This window comes from Drosophila takahashii, chromosome 2R, assembly GCF_030179915.1.
Source record: "Drosophila takahashii strain IR98-3 E-12201 chromosome 2R, DtakHiC1v2, whole genome shotgun sequence".
Lineage (NCBI taxonomy): Eukaryota > Metazoa > Arthropoda > Insecta > Diptera > Drosophilidae > Drosophila > Drosophila takahashii.
This window is the reverse complement of record NC_091679.1, coordinates 38,199,425-38,221,568: the sequence shown is the minus strand read 5'-3', so window position 1 is coordinate 38,221,568 and position 22,144 is coordinate 38,199,425. Positions and strand designations below refer to the sequence as shown.

The 22,144-nt window shown below is 37.5% G+C and overlaps 3 protein-coding genes and 1 long non-coding RNA gene across 8 annotated transcripts in view; 3 read left to right on the top strand and 1 right to left on the bottom strand.

Moving 5' to 3' along the window:
- The window catches only part of Elk (Eag-like K[+] channel), a 77,161-nt gene that overhangs the window by 35,387 nt on the left and 19,630 nt on the right, over positions 1-22,144 (top strand). For 2 of the 3 annotated variants that reach the window (XM_070213393.1, XM_017154747.3), the window contains exons 2-7: positions 10,474-10,603; positions 14,096-14,206; positions 14,350-14,469; positions 16,618-16,755; positions 21,079-21,338; positions 21,831-22,059. In XM_070213393.1, the coding sequence (XP_070069494.1) occupies positions 10,528-10,603; positions 14,096-14,206; positions 14,350-14,469; positions 16,618-16,755; positions 21,079-21,338; positions 21,831-22,059 (934 nt within the window). In that variant the 5' untranslated portion in view covers positions 10,474-10,527. The remainder of the gene's footprint in view (positions 1-10,473; positions 10,604-14,095; positions 14,207-14,349; positions 14,470-16,617; positions 16,756-21,078; positions 21,339-21,830; positions 22,060-22,144) is intronic. The other variant, XM_070213394.1, reaches the window with a different exon arrangement.
- On the bottom strand, positions 2,078-2,796 carry LOC108066198 (uncharacterized). The gene is made up of 2 exons (XM_017154598.3): positions 2,653-2,796; positions 2,078-2,590 (listed from the first exon to the last, which is right to left on the bottom strand). Exons 1-2 carry the CDS (start codon positions 2,776-2,778, stop codon positions 2,078-2,080), a joined length of 639 nt encoding a protein of 212 aa, XP_017010087.3. The 5' UTR covers positions 2,779-2,796.
- Positions 3,505-4,017, top strand: LOC108066200 (uncharacterized). The gene has a single exon (XM_017154599.3). It carries the CDS (start codon positions 3,505-3,507, stop codon positions 4,003-4,005), a length of 501 nt encoding a protein of 166 aa, XP_017010088.1. The 3' UTR covers positions 4,006-4,017.
- LOC138912783 (uncharacterized) lies at positions 5,713-7,417 on the top strand. 3 transcript variants are annotated; one of them, XR_011418340.1, is made up of 3 exons: positions 5,713-6,370; positions 6,817-6,923; positions 6,984-7,417. It is a non-coding gene; the product is annotated as an uncharacterized lncRNA (long non-coding RNA). The 3 variants fall into 3 exon arrangements; XR_011418338.1 differs by lacking the exon at positions 5,713-6,370 and adding an exon at positions 6,486-6,522 and having other exon boundaries at positions 6,984-7,415; XR_011418339.1 differs by lacking the exon at positions 5,713-6,370 and adding an exon at positions 6,585-6,764 and having other exon boundaries at positions 6,984-7,416.

Here is a 22,144-nt window from a genome sequence, read left to right as displayed (position 1 = left end):
AATGTCCAATAGCTTTGAAAATTGGTTTCCATATTCTCCTTCTAATTATCTACCATCGCTGATTCAAAATTTTTAAAAATCGCTGGGGGCCGTTTTCCCTAGGTAAGTCTGCTATGCCCTTTCCTTTTTAGCCAGAAACTAAAAACTTTGCATGAAAGTTTTCCTTTTAGTTTCATTTCACTGTAACACATTAAGCCTAAGAAGGTTAAGTAAATAGGCAAATATTTTTTCACTTTTACAGAACTCTAGAGTCTAATTAATTCTGTGCCATATGTTTTATTTTATTTAATCAATTTTCAATATTTATTTAATTTTGTATAACGAAGTTATGTAATAAGAACCCAAGTAGTGACAATACAGTTTCTAAAATGAAATAGTGGCTTTCCCGAAGACAGATGCCAATTAACAGTTGGCCTTAATTAGTTTGGGACCGCACCAGCATTAGGGAGGGGTTTTAGCCAGAATCAATGTTGGCAGTGGCTTCCCTTGGCCATCAAATCAAGTGACAGGCGACTTTAGTAAACTCCAATGTAATGCGCCACACATGCATGCAAATCCCTGACATCTAATTAAAATTCATTCCTGAAAGGCAGTCCAGCTGAACCGAAGAAAAATAGAAATGGAGAGAAAGTGACAACCGTTGAGAGTGAAAGTTTAGTGGTGAAAAATTAAGCGTGCGAATGAATTATGAAAGGAGCAAAAATAAGAAAAAATCTTTATGATTTATGGTTTTTCGATTAAAAATCGACCTAAAATATAGTACTTTTAAAATAATCAGAAATTACTATTTTAGGCAAAAAGTGGTCAAGTTATGTATGTATTATTTTGAGCTATCAGACTCTTTTGTAGGGTATTCATATCTTGATTAATGCCTAGCTCCTAACTTTGTCATTTTTCCCAGAGAGGCTTTCTTTGCTGATGACAATTCTTGATAGCGTGGTTCTCTCTTCCCTGAGGCAACTGCAACACATGGCCCGTCGGAAGTCCATTCAGTTTCATTTACCGGCAACTGTTTGTGTTCCACTAGGTAACTGTAACAAATCATCAACTGACGACATTGTCACATTTCTCACTTCATTTCGCTTTTTGCCCAGACAGGTGAGGGCGGCGGAGGGGAGGGGAGGCGTAGGAGGAAGGTGGGTTATTAGTTGCCCACAGCCTCGTCATCTGTCAAATGCCAAATTGTGGCAGCTGGTTCAGCTTGTGTCGCGCCAAATGCCAGTCGAACAAACTCAAATACAAACATACTCAACCAGTTGCCGCCACAATGTTTCTCTACTTATTCAGGTAGAAAAAAAAGCACAAATATTGCGTTTAGAAAACAGTATTTAAAAATAAAATCAGTTTTTGAATTAAATTTACCATCTTCCTTTACATAACTGTATTTATAACACGATTGAATTTTAATAATATTTTATTCATATTTTTCATTTAATGATAGACAACAATTATCTAATATTTTTAAATAATAAAGTGTTTTAGTATCAAACTGTAATTATTTATTTTATTTTAAATGTTAAAAAATTCAAAATTATTTCTCTCAGTGTATTTCCATCTGGCAGGTTCTGTCTGAGCGCAGGTAATTGAACAACATTTGTGGAATGACATGGAAAGAATTGCCGTGAATGGAAAGGTAGCAACGGCAACTGTAACAACAGGAGCAACATCATCTGGTTGAACTGTCATGGCAAAAGGGAATGAGAAAGAGACGGCGACAGGTGGCGCGAGAGGGCGGATGATTTTCTGCAATATTACCTCCGTGGCCATATGCTCACTGTCGCAGATTTGTCATACGCACTTTTATTAATTGTGCCCTTGAAGTAGGTTCTTTTATTAAGGATAATATAGCTAGGTTTCCATTTGAGAAATTTAAATTGAAAAAAAGAGGAAAACTTTATGTTGATGTGTGATGTTTAGGCGAAAATCAAAGATATTCTGCTTTAATATATTTAAATATTAAAAATCCCATTTTAATGATAAATATATTTTAAATTATTACGAAATAATTTTTTTTTCTTTTTCTAGTAAAGTGTTCATACAGTTGTCATGGTAACCAGGATTTTTCTCATCATTTTTGCTACTTGGGGCGTTTTTTCTCGCTCATCCGCTGAACTCGTGCCACCAGATAGCCGCTGATCCAACTGAGTCCCTGATTTTTGCTCCGATAGCTGAGCTCAATGTGAACCGGGGTTTCCATATCCACGGCGGGCAGGAGATTTAAGTCGAGACGGAATCCTCTGATGTAGTAGGTTAAATTAGCCTTGAAAGGACACTGTTTGGGATAGTTGCTGAAGCGCTCCATGATGTTCCGGCCCAAACGCATGAGGGGCACTTGATTGCGATTGGCCAACAACTGACAGCCATCGGTGGTCACATTAAGCAGGACAAAGTCCGACAGAGGACTCCTGCGGGGCAGGACGATTTTCATGAAGAAATCATGTTCGCCAACCGGTTGCTTGAGCATAAACTCCATATGCCAAGTGCGACGTTTGGCACTTTTACTTATGCCGCAACGGAACTCCTTGAGAATCCTTGAATTCATATCCTCGCTGCTGCATGTAAAATTATCCGTTTGCAGCTCGAAATTATTCTGAGAAATCCAAGCATGCTTTATTAAAAATTATTTGCAGCCCGTGCATCACTCATACGCACCTTGGCCTCCGCCTCCAATTTCCAATTAGGAAGCAGGCAGAGCAAAATGACTATCCACATGTCGAAAGTCTTCGGTTTCATCTCCCTCATCCGCAAGACCCATACAAAACCACTCCAATTATGCATCGCAACTGGAGTTAATGCCCAAATGCATTGGCTAAATTGAAAATTAGAAACCATAATCTACTGATGCGTGACTAATGCTGGAATAATAATCATCATTGTTATGATAGTGTCGTAAATCTAGACTTAAATACAGACGACTGGATGCGATTATTGAGCTGTGCAAGCTCATTTGCTTGTTTCATTTAAATAATACAAACAATGAGTTAACAAGCAATGAACAGGAAATGTATATATGCAAAGGAGGAGGCTTTGTGTCTTAATTATTTAAGTCGGGCGAAAACCAGACACAAAGATAAATTTATAATTGTTTAATTATAATTTTTGGATTCCAATAAGCTCTCAAAATTCTTAATAAAGTAAAGCTGATTTTAGTTTAAAGTACTAATGGTTTAATGGGATCATTAATGGCGTTGCTCTGTAATCACCTGTAATCTCTTTGTCAATTAACGCTTCTGGTCGAAAAAAAAGAGCTTATTATAAATGAGAGTAATTAGTCAAATGGATTACAGCTTGTACAAATGAGCAGCTTGTAATTAACCATGGTAAATAATAATAATTTTATTTCGAATTCGTGAGCGTTTCGTGCAACATTATGTATTGCAAGTTCTCTGTGATAATTGTGTTTATTGTTGCTACTGTTAATTTAGCCAACGCCAAGGTGATATTTTTTGATATAAAATGCAGAAAGTGAGATGTTAAATTATATTTTTCCAGGCCAACTTTGACATGGTATTTACGAATTGCACTTGCTTCAGTGAGGATCCCGAGAAAATGTTATCAAATCTGAAATGTGGTTTGAGTAAGAGTGTAAAACGGCCTTCCTTCAACATCGAGTTGCAATTCCAAAAGCCGGTGCTTAAGTTCTTTGTGAATATGCGAATTGTTTTACCCCGACGTATGGGCGACGATTTCACTTTGTTCAATCTCTCCGGAATCGATGGATGCAGCTTGCTGTCGAACAAAAATCAGATCGCCTTCATCCAGCTGGGACGCAAGCATATGGATCGATTTAGTAATATTCCTAAGCGATGTCCTTGGCCCAAGGATGTGCCCTACTATGTTCGCGGATTCCGTTCCGATATGGCTGCCATGCCGGCCTTTAACTTCGAGTCGGACATGAATCTGTGGTTCGACCTAGTGGTGAATCAACACAAACTGATCCGCGGATTCATCCAGAGCAGGGTGCAGCGTCGAAAGAGTCACAAGAACGCTGCTGGAGAGGATTAATTGCTGAAGTGAACACGCGAAAAATAACCCTTAATAAATAATTTTTTCTCAAAATGCACTTTAAAAATATTTTTGTTGAATAAAAAAATTGTAAAAAAGAACTGAACTGATGAGAATTAAATTTAATTTTTTTTGAATTTTGTAATTAAATAGTATAAATTATACATTGTTTTTCTCCAGCTTTCCCAAACTGTTATTTTTAAATCATTTGCCAGCTTAAATCGAGTGTAAGAATTGTATAATTGCTAATATTTCAACTTGGTTTATCAAGAGTGGTTTCTTCGAGTAACTCATGTGGCCAGGTGGTAAATGGGATGAATAAAATTGGGGCAATTGAGTTTCCTTCTGAGTTCCATTGCCTTTCCCCCTTATTGGTCAGCCAAGTGTTTGTGTGTGGGCTGCTGGCCAGAAAACATATTTTCGCTTTTCGTGTTTTCCCATTGCCCCGACAACCGCTTTTTCTCGCTGCTGCTTTTTTTTATGGAGCACGTGCCGCTTTTCCGGGAGTCTGCAGCTCTGTTTCCCCAAAAAAAGAGGAAAACACCACATGCGGCAGGCGGAATTAAAAATTCCAAACTCGTTTCGCCCTCTTACAAGGCGATTTCGCCTTAACGTGGTTATTAGGTAGCTGTGCTTCCGAATAAGCCAAATTTGCTTAAATGAACGCCGGACCTTTGGCGTGAGGAAATTCCCAGATGTGCTGGCCATAGCTTCAGTCTCAGTCCCGGGGGTGTTTGCATTTATTTTCTTGTTGTTAATCTTCTTTAAAGATAATTTCCTTTCGGCCAGGATGGCCTGTTCACATATCTGCAAGGTGGTCAGGAAGTAGCCCATTTATTAAAACCTTTTTCCGTGGAATTTTCAAACATGACTGCTTGGTCATGATAACAAGATTTTCCATTGAAAGGAATTTAGTTTGTTCTGGGAAACGCCTGTTTATTTGATCTACTTAATTTATTGTGAAAGCTGGTAAAATAGATTAAATGGTTTGTGATGTTTTACTACTGAGAAATTCGAATTTAGAGAGGTTCAAATAGGATTTTGTGTTCTTTCAAATAACATTTAAAATTTCTCTATTTATAGGGCAAAGCTTGCGCTATTTATAAACATTTATTTAATTGTTTTGTTATTAAAGTTTTAAAGGCTTATCTGCATTTCCACATAAATTCCGCAGAAAAACAAAATGAGCAAGGCAAAAAGCAACACAGAAATTTTTAATTGCAATCTGCATTACAATGTTGCAAAACAAATATTAGAGAAAAAACAATTTTTTTCCTCCCCGAACTTTTTATTTTGCTTTCATTTTTATTGTTGCATGCAAATACCACATGTTCAAGGTTATTTTCCTGTTGAATACTTGTTGGCTGAATGAAAATATGCTATGTGAATTTATGAAATTGGAAAATTACTTTGAGTTTTGATTTTTGCTTCCCACAACCAACACTTGCATTGATTAATTCTGGCAAAAATAACTTTTTCCGTGATGTAACGTTGGTGAACGAAATCCTTCACCTTTTTTCGCAAGAGGAAAATCTCATGCTGAGAGGGGTGGGGAAGGGGAGAACGGAAAACCCAAGTATCATCAGCCTAATCATGTGGAATAAGGCGGAAACGGAAATTGCACACACAGACACGCAAACAGATGCAGATGCTGCCGCATGTTTGCGTGTGCGTTTGTGTTTGTTGGTATGTCTGTTCATATACACTCATAGAAATTTTTACCTAAATACTAGAAAAGTCGCCCTAAAACCGAGGTCGCCCTAAAACTACGAAAAATTTTCTTATTATACGGGTGGCTAGCCCTAAAGTTACGAAAAATCGCCATGGAAAATATTTTTTAGGGTTAGTTTTTCCAAAAAGGCCAATTTGCCCTGTTTTTTAGGGCGAATTTTCATGAGTCGACTCCAAAAGTAATTCCTTCTTTTTAGGGCGAAATCGCCCTAAAACGTTGAACAAAATAGCAAAAAAAATGTTCTGAAATTGCCCTAAAAACAAGGAAGAGTCAAACGAAATTTTAAGACGCAATTAATGGATACATATGTAATACATGTGTGTATGTGTGTGTGGTTGACAGGTCAAAACAAGTGAATGTGTGTGTATATTAGGGCGGACCTTTTTCTATGAATTTTGATGCTGAGCGCATTTGACTTTAGAGAAGTCCACCCTTTTTCTTCTTCTTCGCTACTTTTCGTCCGTTGCAGTGGCAAGGGTGGGGGTAGAAAGAGTTGCATTGTCTAGACTTTGTCATAATTTTTCGGGCGCTTGGCGGCGAAAGACGTGTTTGTGAAACCTTTTGTTTGTGAAAAAGTGAAAAATGTAAACGCTATTAAAGGACTTGGGAGGCGATTCTTTCTCTGTTTTTCTGGTGAGTACATACATATATAATTGTGCAATTTGGATATTAATAACTAATTGAATTTACATATCTGTAACAGAGGAAAACGCAGCTGAAACTTAAAGAGATTTGACTGGAAGCAGCAGTCCAGATGTAGAGTTTTGGAAGTGTAGCAGAACAAAGTAAGAACATTAATAAGAGTAAAAAGATGATGCAACAGAATACACACATGTGTACATATGTATATATTTACCAGAAATCTGTATTTATGCACCGGACAAACCGCATTCACAAGTGCATATGCCAAAATAACCCCCAAATTTCTATTGCGTCATTTCGTCAGTAACCGAAATTTGCTTTTGTTGCTTCTTTTTTTCCAGAAGTAGCAGCAAACGCAATCGCAGGCTAAATGAAAATTCTGACTGTTAGTAGAGCATTTTTATATTAATTTCTAGCAATTTTTTTTCTTGTTTTAGATTGAGAACGTCTTTGAGATCCAGCTTCCGCAAACCACTTTTCGCACTTTTTAAAAGCGAAAGTAAGGGAATAAAACTGCTCAAATCTTTGGAAAGCCACGCTGAAGGTATGTGCTTTTTCTCTTTTTCTTTTCTCATTCAATAAATAGACTGTTTTTATTTAATAGAGATACAATCAACTTTAATTTGGCTTGCGATGTATTCAGTGTTGGTGCGACAGCAATGACAAAAAAGGACGGCGGGAGCAAGAACGCGAAGCACACCATTGCGGACCCGCGAAGCCGTTTCTTGGTTTGGAAGGCTACTGTTGGGGAACTGCAAACACATCTAAAGGCATTGACGGAAAATTGCTAATCCGGAAAGCCGAAACTGCAACCATTCAGCTGCAACGTGGGAACAAGCCCTTTTTGACCTTGGTGAATTTCCAGTTTACCTATCAGAGGTTTTTTTATAGAATGGGAACCTTATTAAAAAGTATTGATGTGTGCTTCAAAATATTTTTTGTTTTAAACCACGACATTTATCCAAAAAATGTTTTATGAAATTCATTTAGAGTCTGATAAGAAAGGTAAAGCATTATCCGAACTCTTGAAGGATTATAAAACCTTAAAACTGTAACTATTTTAAAGAAACAATCTGTTCATTCAAAAAAAAAATATAATTTCTATGCATTCAATTAGAAGTCAAATTTGATAATCAGTACTTATTGTAATAAACCTTAAAAGACCTAAAATTTTCTCCGGCGGAAGCACACAACCTAAAGACCAAAAAATACATTAAGCCAAAACATTATTTTTAAGATCGATGTAATTCTTTTAGCAATAAGAATAAGTAGAAAAGTATGTAAATGTATATAATTAGAAATTGTGTAAATAACAACAAACAAAAATATAAAAAAAAACAAAAAAAATATAATGAAATCGTATTTTTATTTATGAAAAAAAGCCGTGAAATTTTGGGGAGCACTTTGCTTTTTTTAGGGCAATTCGCCTATAAATCCAGAAAAACGCCCTAAATTTTTGAAAATCTGCCTTTAGTTTCAGGATATTTTTTCATATTTCTAGGGCAATTTGCCCTAAAATCCAGAAAAACACCCTAGACTTATGAAAATCTGCCTTTAGTTTAAAGGTATTTTTTCCGATTTCCAGGGCAATTCGCCTATAAGTCCAGAAAAATCGCCCTGGATTTAAAGGAAACTGCCTTTAGTTTAAGGGTCTCATTTCCTATTTTTAGGGCAATTAGCTTTGAAAATAGAAAAATCGCCCTAGATATACGAAAAATCGCCCTAAATGTGTGACAAATTCACCCGTATTTTTAGGGCAATTTGCCCTAATTTTGTTGCCTAGTCGCCATTGACCCCCGTTTTAGGGCGATTTTCCTTGTTTTTAGGGCGATTTTACCGGAAAATTTCTATGAGTGTATGCATATGTCGAGGTTTACCAGATCGGAGAAATCATATGCTGCCTGCCACCTGCTGCTGGTCGCCGGAAATGTTGGAAATGAAAATTTTGCGGTACAACCTCAATGGCAATATGCATTTTCCGCCCTCTCAGTGGGTGGGTGTGGCGGTTACAGGCCCCCCTAATGGGGTATTAATCAAAATTGCATTCGATAGCTAACCCAAATACATCGACAAGGTTGAGAGCTGCAGGCTGAACTGTAGGATTAACGTTATCGGTGTATCAGGCATGTTATCAAACGCAGGGGATAGTAACTCAACTTGTTAGGGTGTGCTTCGGTGGGTTTTTGGTGAAAAGTACTCTTAACAGTTCACTGAGCATGTTGATTAGTTATTACCAGTATTGTGTATTCCAAGATTTTAATTACGTGCTTAATACTAATTTTTTGTAAATATTACAAGAATTTAAGTTTCTCATTGATGATAGTTGGATTCAAGAATGATATTATGCTGGGAAAAAAATTTATTTACCCAGACTAACCTCTCGGAAAATCTCATAACTTGTAGGAAAATAAATTATAAAACAAGAAATATAAAATCCTGATAACTGGTGAATACCCCTTGTGAGTAAGTGTTTTCCTTGGCTTATCGCTTGGATATTTCCAATGTCAACACGCCGCCAGTGACGTCGAAGTCTTATCAGTATTCGAATTTTGCCTCTTTTGTTACGTGAAAGTCCAACAGCTGTCACTGTTGCGGTTGCGGTTATTTGTTGCTGCCATTTGACCGCTCAAACTGTTGCTGGAAATTAATGCGAGCAGCACCTGTGGGCAAAAACAAATTACGCCTATCAACGTCAAAAAAAAGTTAATTTCGATATACACACCTCATCGCACCGATTTCGCAGGGTCGCCCGCACAGCGTCTGTGTTAAATGGATTCGCAATGTTTTCCATTTAAGTCCGGTTTTCATTGTTCGACTAGCTGAATGAAAAAGTGTTGGCATACAAATATTTTTATATCAATGCGCTGTTGGCTCCAATAATAAAAACAAATGGAAGCCCGACAAAGAGCACACAATGCCACGGGTATAAATCGAAAAAAACCAATTAAAATAAATGCAGTGGAAGCTCCCAAACGTTAACAAAAAATTTTTTTAAATAAATACCTAGTTTTTTTTTTATTGTAGCGTTAAGAAATCTTTTGTATATGGATACATTTTTATTGTTTTATTAATATAAGATTTTAGAAAGATGCTGTTTTTGAACCATTGGTTTTATTGGTCGAACCGTGACTGTACGAAAATGAGCTTATCATTTTGAAGAAATGAAAAAACATTTAATATATTATATTTAATACGACAACTAAAATTCTTATTTTATAATAGCGCGTTAAAATTATATGAAATGGGTTTTGGAACCAACTTAAAACAAGAAAAGAAGCTAGCTTCGGCCAGCCGAAGCTTATATACCCTTGCAGATAATTCCTATTAATTTACAAATCGCAAAAATGTTAATCTTCCTATTATTTTTCATTAATTTTGCGTTCGTTTCAATGGCAGCTATATGATATAGTAGTTCGATTTTGATAAAATTAAAATCGAAATTCGAAAATATTTGAAAAGAGTTATATCCTAGAGTAGAAGAGAATACAATAAAAACCAACGAAGCAATAATTTATTTCCTATTATATTCCCATTAATTTTACGATCGTTCCTATGACAGCTATATGATATAGTAGTCCGATTTTGAAAAAAATTTTATTCGAAATTCAGAGTTAAATAAAAAATGACATTTCCAAAAGTAGTATGTTGTAGGTTCAAAAACACCCAAGATATAATTTTTTTTACATTTTTTTTCCCCGATTGTTCCTATGAGAGCTATATCATATAGTTGTCCGATCCGGCTCGTTCCGACTTATATACTACCTGCAATAGAAAGAAGACTTTTGGGAAAGTTTTATTCCGATAGCTTGAAAACTGAGAGACTAGTTTGCGTAGAAACGGACGGACAGACGGACGGACAGACGGACATGGCTAGATCGACTCGTCTAGTGATGCTGATCAAGAATATATATACTTTATGGGGTCGGTTCACTGCGTTGCAAACTTCTGACTAAAATCATAATACCCTCTGCAAGGGTATAATGAGATGTATACATATTTAGGCGACCGCTTAAAGTCCAAATTTCTAAAATTTAAACTGGAAAAAATGAAAATTGTCAATAAAATTAATGGGTTTTCCCCCTTTCTCCTTGCAGCATTGCCAGGCCCCAAGCAGCGCTTCCAGAGGCGCCACCGGCCCCACCATTCCCATGCCAGCCCGCAAGGGGCTGCTAGCGCCCCAGAACACATTCCTGGACACAATCGCCACACGGTTCGATGGCACCCGTAAGTGAAATGCTAATGCTAATGCCAAGCGATTCCGCCCGGTCCGAGTCTGGGCTTTATATGATTTCTGTAATGTTATATTTATGACACTTTTTATTGAGAGCCCCGACTGGAGCTTGCATAAGCCAAATGCCGGCATCGTTTTGGCTAACTCGTAAAAAAGTACGCATAAGAGATTTCCGAGAATAAGCATCCGGGTCTTTTTTGTACACTGAGAAAAAATTTATTTTTTTTAAATAAAAAATTTGTATGTATTTTTTTTAATTATTTATTTAAATGACAAATTCCAATAACACACCAAAGAAATATTTATTTTTGGATAAATAAATATTTGGTTTACTTAAATATCATTAATTACTTAATCTTTGATGAGATTACTGTAATTAAAATCTTAAAAAATATAAAGTTATTCTTTTTCGTCTTTTTGTAAGTATTTTATATTTGTTTGTGTAGCTCTCTCAATCTTGGGGCACCAGGGATTTTAGGGGACATGTCAGTTAAGTGCTCGCGCGTAGGGACATCTGCCGACCAGTCACGAATTGTTGTTCTATATGTACATCGTACATACATATATATGGAAGCGCGTGTGGGAGACCTTATCCATATTGAAAATCTGCCCATCCAGCATGCAAAATACCGCTCCCTGCGCTGGGAAATTAAAACTATGTGCTGCTGTGCGTGCATGCCCACTCTTGCCTCCCATTTTTTTTCGCGAAACGCAATACACAAAAGACTCGTGGAAGCCTTAAAAAAATATATATTCCTTTGAGAGAAAAAATGTTTTCCAGTAAATTAAACTGCGCCTTGTTTGGTTGCCGCGGTATTTTCTTGGGGTGTTTTTCTCGTATTCAAATTTAATGATCTGAAAAAGGAAAAAAACATTACATTTAAATAACCAATTTTTGTACAGATTTTATAATTTTAAATAAATACTTATCTCATTGTTAAAGATTTATTTTTTCTAGTCATTTAATTCTACAGGCCCTCGACCGCAAATCAGTTGTAGTTATCTTTTGGTTTGAGTTTTTTCGCATCTTTTGTTTACATTTTCCCGATCGATTGACTTGGGCCCTAATCTGTGTCCTATTTTGATTTTAGTCCTGGGAAAATCCGGATCAACTTCAAGTTTCCTTTCGCCAATGGCAATCGTTGACAGGACACACACGTGCTGACATTGCTGGGTTCCTTGTCCCTTCCTCGGGAAAACATGTCGGTCCCCCATCATATAAATTAATTGTTTTATTTCGCACACCGAAAGACATAGGGAGCGATAATTGTCTTTACGAGTTGTCACAAGCTCTGAACATGAAATGAAATGCTCAGTAGGCAGAGGGGGATTAAAAAGGTTTTACGAGGCATAAATAATAAAATAGGCATATTAAATGAGCCGGAGTCAGTCAGTTGAGCGTGTGGATGGATGTCGTTGTCGTCGGCAGCAGTCAAAAACTCAAACAAAAAGAATCCTGTAAGAAATTTAGCCTCCGGTTGTTAAGCTATTGTGCCTCTCAACCTCTTTGTTAGGTATTTATTACAAATATGAACACGGAAATTTGAGAAGCAACTATTTATTACAATTTAAAATTTTTGTTTCTGCATTTTATTACTTTTCCAAAAGGTACACAATTAAACTTTTACCACATATATAGTCTACGCCAATTAAATAGAAATAAAACGTTCAGGAATGGAAATAATATTTTACAGTTTTTTGTTGAAACTCAATTAAATTTTATGTTATCTATTTAAATATTTAATATATTAGAGAAAATAAATAGAATATGTAATATTCAATGGCATTTGCTAATAAAATGATATTTCGCGTTAATCAAATACAGTACATTATGAATTTTTTGCATCGTTTTATTAACTTTAATATTTGTAATGTAAATTGTGAGCTTTTGACTTTTTAATGGCTCAAATCCAAGGCCCATTTATAATTGAACAATCAAACTATTAATACTTGATATACATACTTTCCTTTAAGTGCACTTATTACAGCCACTAATTGGAGTACAAACAATTAAATTCGATTTTTCTCATGTGTGCATTTCATTCTTAATGCGACCACAGCAGTTTTCGCCAACTTTTTATTGATGCAACACATTACGTAAATTTACTTTTAATTTGTTGGTTATTGCGGTGACTGCAGAATAAACTATTTAACAATCACTTTATAGTTTCCTCGTGAGAGAGAGTGAAGTGTAAACAATTCACTGGCACTTTTCCACAGTTTCCAGCGACAAAATGTCCTTGATTGCTAATAAATTGGATTATCGCAATTACTTTTCACTTCTAGAACACATCTATGACTTGTTGATATTGTTGTAGAGAACACACACATGCAGATTAACTTTATTGTGTGCCATATGAGTTTTCATTCATTTTGAGCTGCCTTTCAGCTGGCTTGTCTTTCAATTCAATTTGTTGCATCCACATCCTTGCTCTCCAAATATACATATGTATATATCTTCCCGTATAATCTGTCCATTGTGTCGTCAATTACGATCTTTCTCGTTCTATTCACAGTGCTTCGGTTACAGGGGATGTGGAAGTGGGTAGCATTTCTATTTATGAAATTGCATTGAAAAGGTAAATAAAGAGGAAAGCACGCTGCGAGAAGCTCGCTATTATTGAATTGTGTTCCTTGGAAATGTTATAAATAAGTGCGCACAGAGCAAATCCAGGATAGAAATACCCTTTGGCTGGATTTCCCGGGATTTTCCCAGGAGCCGAGCTAAAGGTCCGAATTTGGAACTGGCCAAATGGCACATAAGAATTTCATTTCCTGCTGCGAGTTTGCCGGGAAATTTAATTAAATGCTGTTCAGATTTTTTGTTTATTTCTACGTTTGCAAAAACAGCACACAAAAAAAATGTACGAGCATGTTCCAGACATGAAGGTCAAGTGCAAATGGCAAAGCCATAAAAAGGGAAAGGTTAAACTCATAATAATAAGGCATGGTTCATTGTATAGAAAAAAGTGAAAAAAAAATGTTGTATTCATAACGCTAATTTATTGCTAAGGTCCAGGTCTTGGAAGTATTATTTTTTTACTATATTCTATTTAAATTCATTCCAATTAAATCACTACCATTTTGATTAATCCCGTGACAGTATTACCTGTATATTAATTAAAGTTAAAGAAATACTTCGTTCTGTAATTCTTAATAAATATTCATGGTAAACATACATATATATACGAAAAAACATTTTTCTGGCAATATGGAAAGGAAATGTGCATTTTAAGGCGACAGGCAACTTGAGTCCGTCAGTCTTGTTTTTCCATGAAAAGGACACACAGCAGGACTTGTCTTATTACCGTTGTTTGTCGGGACAATATTTCATGGCAAATGAAAAGCAGCTGAACATCATCCTTCACCATCACCCATCCGTATAGCCAACATTTTCCCCCTGCAACATTTTCCCATTGTTGTTCCTGTTCCAGTTTGCCCCACAGTGGCTCATCCAACTTTTCTCTTTCCTCCTCCACTTTCAGACTCGAACTTTGTGCTCGGCAATGCGCAGGCAAATGGCAATCCAATTGTTTATTGCTCGGATGGGTTCGTGGATTTGACAGGATATTCACGCGCGCAAATTATGCAAAAGGGTAAGGACGAACCGTTCTGTCCCAGCGGACAGGCTCAACTTATTTAACACTTGAATACTCATTTGAATGTATTGTGCCGTTTTATTCAATTGCAAACAAACAAACTCAAACTCCGGTCGAAAATTCCCGCGTAATCGAAACAGGCTGCTCATGTCATTTCCTTTACGGACCGGATACGAAGGAGGAGCACAAGCAGCAAATTGAGAAAAGTCTCTCCAATAAGATGGAACTGAAGCTGGAGGTTATTTTCTACAAGAAGGAAGGTAAGCCGTCCCAATTACGATGTGCGGGAATGCTGTGAAAATTGTTTTGTTTCTGCCTCCTTTTTAATTAAAAATTTTCATGAAAATGGGGGCTTGTGCAAAAAGAAAGTGCCAGAAAGGAAATTATTTCTGGGCTTGTGGTTGCCAATGGTCACATAATAAAACTTGCCAAGTTTAAGTAGCTAAAAGAGGGGCGAGACATCATTAAAACTTAAAATCTTGATAAGCAGGGGTCCCGGGAATAGGATAATAGGTTTTACCACATAATCTTAGTCTTTGAAACTATACAGGAATTTATATGTAGTAAGAGCAAATATGAACCTAGTTTCATGATTTATTTTTTATACATTTGTATAATTTAATTACCAAAATTTAATTTAATTTAGGGATTATAGAGATTTAATATATATATTCAGTGCGAAAAAGTGAATTTTATTATGGTGATGAACATTTTTCCACATTATAAATTTGCCACAGGAAAAACCAAAATTATCATAGCTTCCATAAAAAGTCCCCCTTTCAAAATGCCAAAACTTTGGAAGTTCCAATTAAGACCTCCCAATTGAATGCTAATCCTTGGCCCCCAACTTCATGAACAAAAGTAGTGAACAATTTGATAAGGCCAATACTGCATGGCTTATTTAAGGCATTCGTGCAGCTTTTCATTTCTTCCGAATCACTCTGTCATACAGTCTTTCAGTCAGCATCACCTCTCTATTGTCCTACTATTTCTACGAAAATGGAAAAGCTTTTCTTTTCCGCATAAAGGGAGTATTATTGCTTTTGTACGGCTGTTCATCTGACGACAAAGGTTGTGAAAACTACCAGTACAAGAGTGAAAAGTTGGAAATCAATTTTGGTCTCACCTGCTGAGTTTTGCTGGAAATCCAACCACCATTGACTTATAAGTGAACTCTGCGGCTCCCTTGGTCTTGTTTTTGTGGCGGTGGGGAACTGTTCGTGATTGAGTTAAGCGCGACAGACTTGAACTAGTTTCCTGCGGTTCTCCGTGGGTTCATGTTCATGTTCAAGTCTCGCAGGACCTACGCCCTTTTCCCTTCCACCCATCTATATCCTTACATTTTGCCACGGCTCGTTGACATGCTGGGCGTACAATAAATTGTGCTCTTAACATTTTCGCACGCCCAGGCCGCGGTATTTTGTAGCCCTAATGAGGTCACGATTAATCAAGACAAAGCCCGGCGCAGAGATAAGCCCAAGATGGATAGATCCATCAACTTTGAGTGTAAGTTTTCTAATTAGCGAAGCGTTTAAAACTTTTAACCGACTGCAGGCATGAGAGAGAATGTGCTTACAGCAGTGAAAATATATAGCTGAAACCCAAAATCAGCAATTTCACAGAGCAAGAAAAAATGTATAAAATAAATCTTGGTCATGAAATTACTTTAAAACATTAAAAGAGGTATTTAACTATCTAAAATGTTAATAATATTAAACATTTAAAAGACTTACCCAATATCTGAAGTATTTTATTGAAAAATGCAATCTAAGGAACTTACAAAATATTATAGGTGATAATAATGAGACCACTTAAAATATACTTTTATTTTATTTCCTAAATATTAATATTAAAAGGGGAACTTATTTTATGAAAGTTGTTTATAATTTCTGAACCTATGACTAAATGTATTTTCTTCAAGTGTACGATCCAACCCCTATTTTTCACCCCTCGGCTTTCTTTTCTCGTGTGTGCCGGGGCTATGTTTTATTAATTATGCATTGGCTGCGGCAGACTAACTGGATCTTGTTGACCTCGGGCTGGGTGTGTAATTAGCGGGAGATAATTAAAATGCAGGCCAGGACAATAATTGCGGTCTAATTGAATTGCCATGCAATTTATTTATCAATTTCAAGCCACATAGAATGCCGTCGTTTTTGAAGCATTTAACAGCTAATTAAAAATGGGATAAAGCTCAGCCAGAGTTCTGTGTTTTTTCTACCATCTATGTTAGGGTTTCATCAATGAGGTTTCAATTATGCAGCCGCAAATGAAAATCACTGCCACACTGCACACAGTGCAAGGCCAAATATTGAGCTAGGCTGGGCGACCGCAGGCCACGTGGCGTATGCGCGATGCAGTGGAAATTCATTTTCTGTGCCGCTGATTAAAGTGAAAACTCATTGCAGGTGCTCCATTTTGGTGCTTGTTCGACATCGTGCCCATCAAGAACGAAAAGCGGGATGTGGTGCTCTTTTTGGCCTCCCACAAGGACATCACGCACACCAAGATGCTGGAGATGAATGTGAACGAGGAATGTGATAGCGGTAAGTATACACACACACCCCCGCCCACACACACTGTCCGTCGAAAATAAGCAACTGGTATTAAATAATGCACTAGCTAAAAACCAAATGCCGAATATCCAAGCGTGCACAAAAAGCCACACAATCACACACTCAATCCCCAAATAATGAATTAATAAGCACCCACACATCACGAAGCACGAAGACACTGACACTGATGCATTCCCTCAGAACAGCTGAGTTGGCCAAATATTATGAAACGGCTCCCAAAGCTTCCTAAAATATGATGACATAACCACACGTGTCTGCGGCAGATCTGCGGATAAATATGCCACAATGTACCCGGTAAAATAAGGAAAAATTGAAGGATAGGTAAATAAAAGTATAGGTGGTTCTGGAAACATGAATTTTAAATTCTATATTCATATTTATTAAACGGTTTTGGTTATTAAACTTTAATGCTAAAAAAGTAACTATAGATGAAGTAAAATAATAATTTAAAGAAAAGGTCAATGGTAAGTTATTTAAAAAACATTTATAACATTTAGAGATAATTTTAAAACCTCTTTAACGGTAATCAAAATAATCTTATTTGAAGTAAATAGTTTTTCATTTTGGCAAATCTTTGTTTGGTCATAGAACATTTATAAATAATCTTATTTAAAATAAGGTAACAGAGAATGTTAGCAGAATATTTTACGAGCCATTGCAAATTGCTAGTAAAAATATCAGTTTTTGCTGTTCAGCAACTTACCGACTTAAGATCATAATATAACTGGGGCTATAAATCTCAAGGCAGAGTATTTCTCAGTCTGGAGCCATTAAATTGTGTTATTGCTACCTTTTTGTCGAGCTGTGTCAGCGTGTCACCTCAACTCTCGGCCAAAAATATTCCTATAAAGTTCTGTGGAACTTTTGGTTTTGCTTGCTCTTGGCAGAGAGAGTTTTCGGTTAGCTTCCTGGCTGTGAAGAGAAGCTGGGAAGCTCGGAAGGAAGGAAGGAAGGTTCTCCGGCTGGCTGTGGTCGCTCCTTTGAGTCCTTTGCCGACTTTCCATCCGTTTCCCCCTTTCTCGCCGGCGCGTGTCCCTGACAACTGGATGTATGCGTACCATATTTCAACGTTAATTTAAATCTCGTCTTTCACGCGCAGTTTTCGCCGTGCCGGCTCTGAATTGTGGCTATAATCTGGTCGATGGGCGGCCGAAATTGTGCTTAAAAGTGAATGAATTCGTAATGATAATAATGGCAATAATGCCTTTCAAGCCGGCGTAGAGCACAATTAAACTTTTATATTGGTCTCGACTTTTTGCCTGGAGTTCAATCATCGCATTTATCTAATTAACCCCGTCTTTGTTGTATATTCCCTCTTTATTTGGAGTTCTTTTCCAGTTTAGCCGCATTAAATATGCTCTCTGTCTAATTCACTGGATTAATCAGACAAAAAAGTTGGACACACCGGCACACGTGTGCTCCCGTGTGCGATGGCTCCCCAAAGGATGCTGAAATATTGATGCACCACTCGAAGAGTCCTGACAGCGTCACAACTTATTCCTGGCACTTTGGCCCTGCCCTCGAATCGCATGTGTCGCCGAGGAATTCTGCTAATGCAGGGATAAAAAACAGCGTTGCCCCCCGACCTCTGACCTTTTCATTTGCAGCTTTATTGCCCTCGTTATTCATCTGTTGTTCGCCGTCTGTGAGTCTGTCTTCTGGCCTGCAGATTTACGAGCCATGCAAACCGAGCAGAAGCCACTTCAAGTTCGACCAGGAGAATCCTAAGAGGATTTGCTGCACATTCAGCCAGGTCGAAAGTCCTTCTGTCCTCTGAATTACCTGGCAGTAAAGCTTTAAATTATTTAGTGCTGATGGCATTGATGGGACTTTAAATCGGGAATGGAAAGGGAAGATTGCGCATTAGTGGATTGAAATTTAAGAGACGCAGGATATTGTATTTTAAATCCTTTGTTTTTGCAGTTGAATATTTAAATATTTATAGGATATTCCGAACTATGAGGAATCTCAGCTTCTATTCCATTATATATGGAAATGATTCTTTATTATATATTATTTTCGCATTATAACATCTAAATTCATTGTATAGTTTTTCTGAATTATATTAGCTTTTCCACTATTTATGTCATTTATTTCGGTTTTCCTGTTTAATAGAGTTTTTGGCAAGTTCAATATACCTCAAAAAAGATCCTGCAACAGGGAATCGAAATTCACACCAAATACTGCCCAGATGTTGCACGTTGCCCACAGAGTTTGCAGGTGATTGAGAGAGATGGCTACAAATACCGATTGCACTTGCAACACGTACTTATCGCCCTTCTGCCTGTGAGGGCTTACGTCATGTAATTGTGTTAGATGAACACAGATTTACACGACGGGCAACATTCGGTAATGAATTTCATTAACATGGCCATTGAGTGGCAGGCAAGCACGAAAACGATGCCAGAAACCAGTCAGTTGAAATGCAGTCTATATCGAATTAATCTATACTGAGACCAAAGCTTGATTCAATTTTTGTTAATTTATGCAAATGAAATTAAGTCCGAGCCGAACAAACCAACCTTGGCAAACTCAATTTCCCAACTCGAATCAAGTTGGGTGGAAAATTCGAGTGTCCCGTCAATGGGAAAATTAATGCCTTGACAAAGGCCGCAAGGAAAATGCGATGGAGAGAGGTAATTAGGCGAGCAGAGTTCGAAAATTTTGTGATAAAGCGCATTTTGATGAGCCGGACTTGAAATGGAATTATCATTGCCATCAACAATGAGCATAATCGTTATGGCATTGCGACAGTTATGCGATGATGGCCATCGTTTCACACATCATTAGGCCTGTCAGTGAATTTTCCCCTCGGACCCGAATAAGTTGTGCATATTTTGTTAAAGTATTCCACCTTTTTTTTTGTATACCGTTCTGCCAGCAGTCATAAAAAACATTTGTGTATGCACGGAGCGTAAACTGAGATGCTTTTTTATCTTTAATTTTTTCTCTGACCTTTTTTTTACCCATTCGACGGCTCGTTGTTGCTTGGCTACGGATACAAATATATATACCGTATATAAATGTATCCGTGAGTTGGCGGTCCCGACTTAATTGGCATTTTGATATGACAGCACCGGAGTCAAACTGGACTTAACGTGGGTTGTGGGTCTTAAAATTGAAATCATATTTTGGTCAAAAAATTACTCGTTGTGTATAAAAAAGAAATTAAATGGAAGGAAAACAGGAAAAGCAGACAAATTGGAGTGGACCAAAAAGTGGTCACTTTCTTGGGGGGTTATTTGCATAATTTTCAGTGCCTTTTTTTCCATATAATTAGTACACGCTGGAATGGGAAACGTATCAAATTCGGACCAAAATTTGGGGTCCATTTTTCACCATCCAGCTAATTGTTATTTATAGCATGCCTGTCCTTTTGAGACACCACACGCAAATAGAATTAAGTTCAATTTAATGGGCCTTTTGCTGGGCCAAATATAGAAGAAGAAGATTCCGTGGGTGGGAAATCTTATCGAGCTTTGTTTGTGCGGCTGTGAAATATGATGTTTATTCGCCTGATTTGTTGGGCTGACCGAGGCCAGGCCAATATTTGTCAGCCATCGAAGGAGATTATTAATTGTTTGGCGATGCCAGTGGTTTCAATATCCGTAAGGTTAATGTGGGCAGGAATGTATAATGTTATTTTGGGGGATTTTAGGAAAAAGAATATAATTGCTTGCTTCCTTTGGGGGCTACATACAATTTTGTCATTGCGATTTAAAAGTTTCTCAAATAAAATTCTGCAGAAATAATAAAGAAAACCAAAGCATTTAGGAGGGAAACTTAGTTTTACTAATGCGCCAAAGCTAACACCATCTGTACAAGTTGAATTTTCATCTTGCGCCAACTAAGCTGCTCAAATAAAACTCAGCAAAAATAATAAATGGAGCCAAGGCATTTAAGGCGAAAAGCTTTATTTAACTTGTCGGAAAGTCGACAAAATTTCAGGAAAATTTTACCCGAGTAACTGAGGGAGTGCACATACATACACGTACACACACTAGCATTTTGTGACGCTTTAAAAGTATATTTTTTTTACCGAACTAAAAACACTTTAAATAAGAAAAACTTAAATAATAAACGAAAAAACCTTAAAAACTAACCATGCCGATTAATTCACAATGTCTTATGTGTACAATTTTATGTGTTCTTTCTCTTTGTGCTCTTTCTATTATAACACACCGATCCGGCAAATCACTGTAATTACGAACCGAAAACCCCTAACCCATCCTTTTATCACCCCATCCCACTGATTGATTTTGTTTGCGCTCTTTTTTGTTGCGACTCTGTAAGTTTTTGCCCTTACAGCTGCTCTTTTGGGGGCGCGGTTTCGGGCCGGCTCGAATGCCGGAATGCTGGGCCTGGGCGGACTGCCCGGCCTGGGCGGACCGCCGGACAGCAACGGCGATGCGGAGGCGGGCGAGGGCAACAACCTGGACGTTCCCGCCGGCTGCAACATGGGCCGCCGGCGCAGTCGAGCGGTCCTCTACCAGCTGTCCGGACACTACAAGCCGGAAAAGGGCGGCGTCAAGACCAAGTTGAAGCTGGGCAATGTGAGTATAAGCCCGGGGGAACGGGGAAAATGAGTGGGAGTTGCTGGGTTAAACACTCGATGAGTGGGAGCAACGCAAACCAACCACCAACGCAGTTTAAAACCATGTTGTCCCACGTCAAACGCAATTTGAATTTTGCTCGGCGATTTTTAAAGTGCTCAGTGCTTTGATACACGCAAAAAAATTGCTTACCAATAAGAAAAATATCTTAGAAAAATACTAGAAAAATTTAATTGTAATTACATTTTAAAAAATTATAAACAAATTTTATAGAATTTATTTTCATTTATATTTTCTTTGGAAACCCCCATTAGTTTCTGTTTTTGCGATCCCCCTTGATGGAATTTCAGGTGGATTCGAAAACATCAAATTAATGGGATTAAAAATTCGGTTGGCAACTAATCGCTGTGAAAGGTTCAATTAATTTAATTCACTTTTCATGTTTTGTGCCCGGATTTCATTTCATGCCATTGCCCACAATCTACTTTGCAGAACTTTATGCATTCAACGGAGGCACCGTTTCCGGAATACAAAACCCAGTCGATAAAAAAGTCACGCTTGATTCTGCCCCATTACGGGGTGTTCAAGGGCATCTGGGACTGGGTGATTCTGGTGGCCACCTTCTACGTTGCCCTCATGGTGCCCTACAATGCGGCGTTTGCCAAAGCGGATCGCCAGACCATGGTATCGGATGTGATTGTGGAGGCGCTCTTTATCGTAGGTGAGTGTGCATTGAAAAACATAAAAACACGGATGGAAAGGATTTATTTTTTACTATGCTAAAAGTTTCTTTACGAATTATTCAT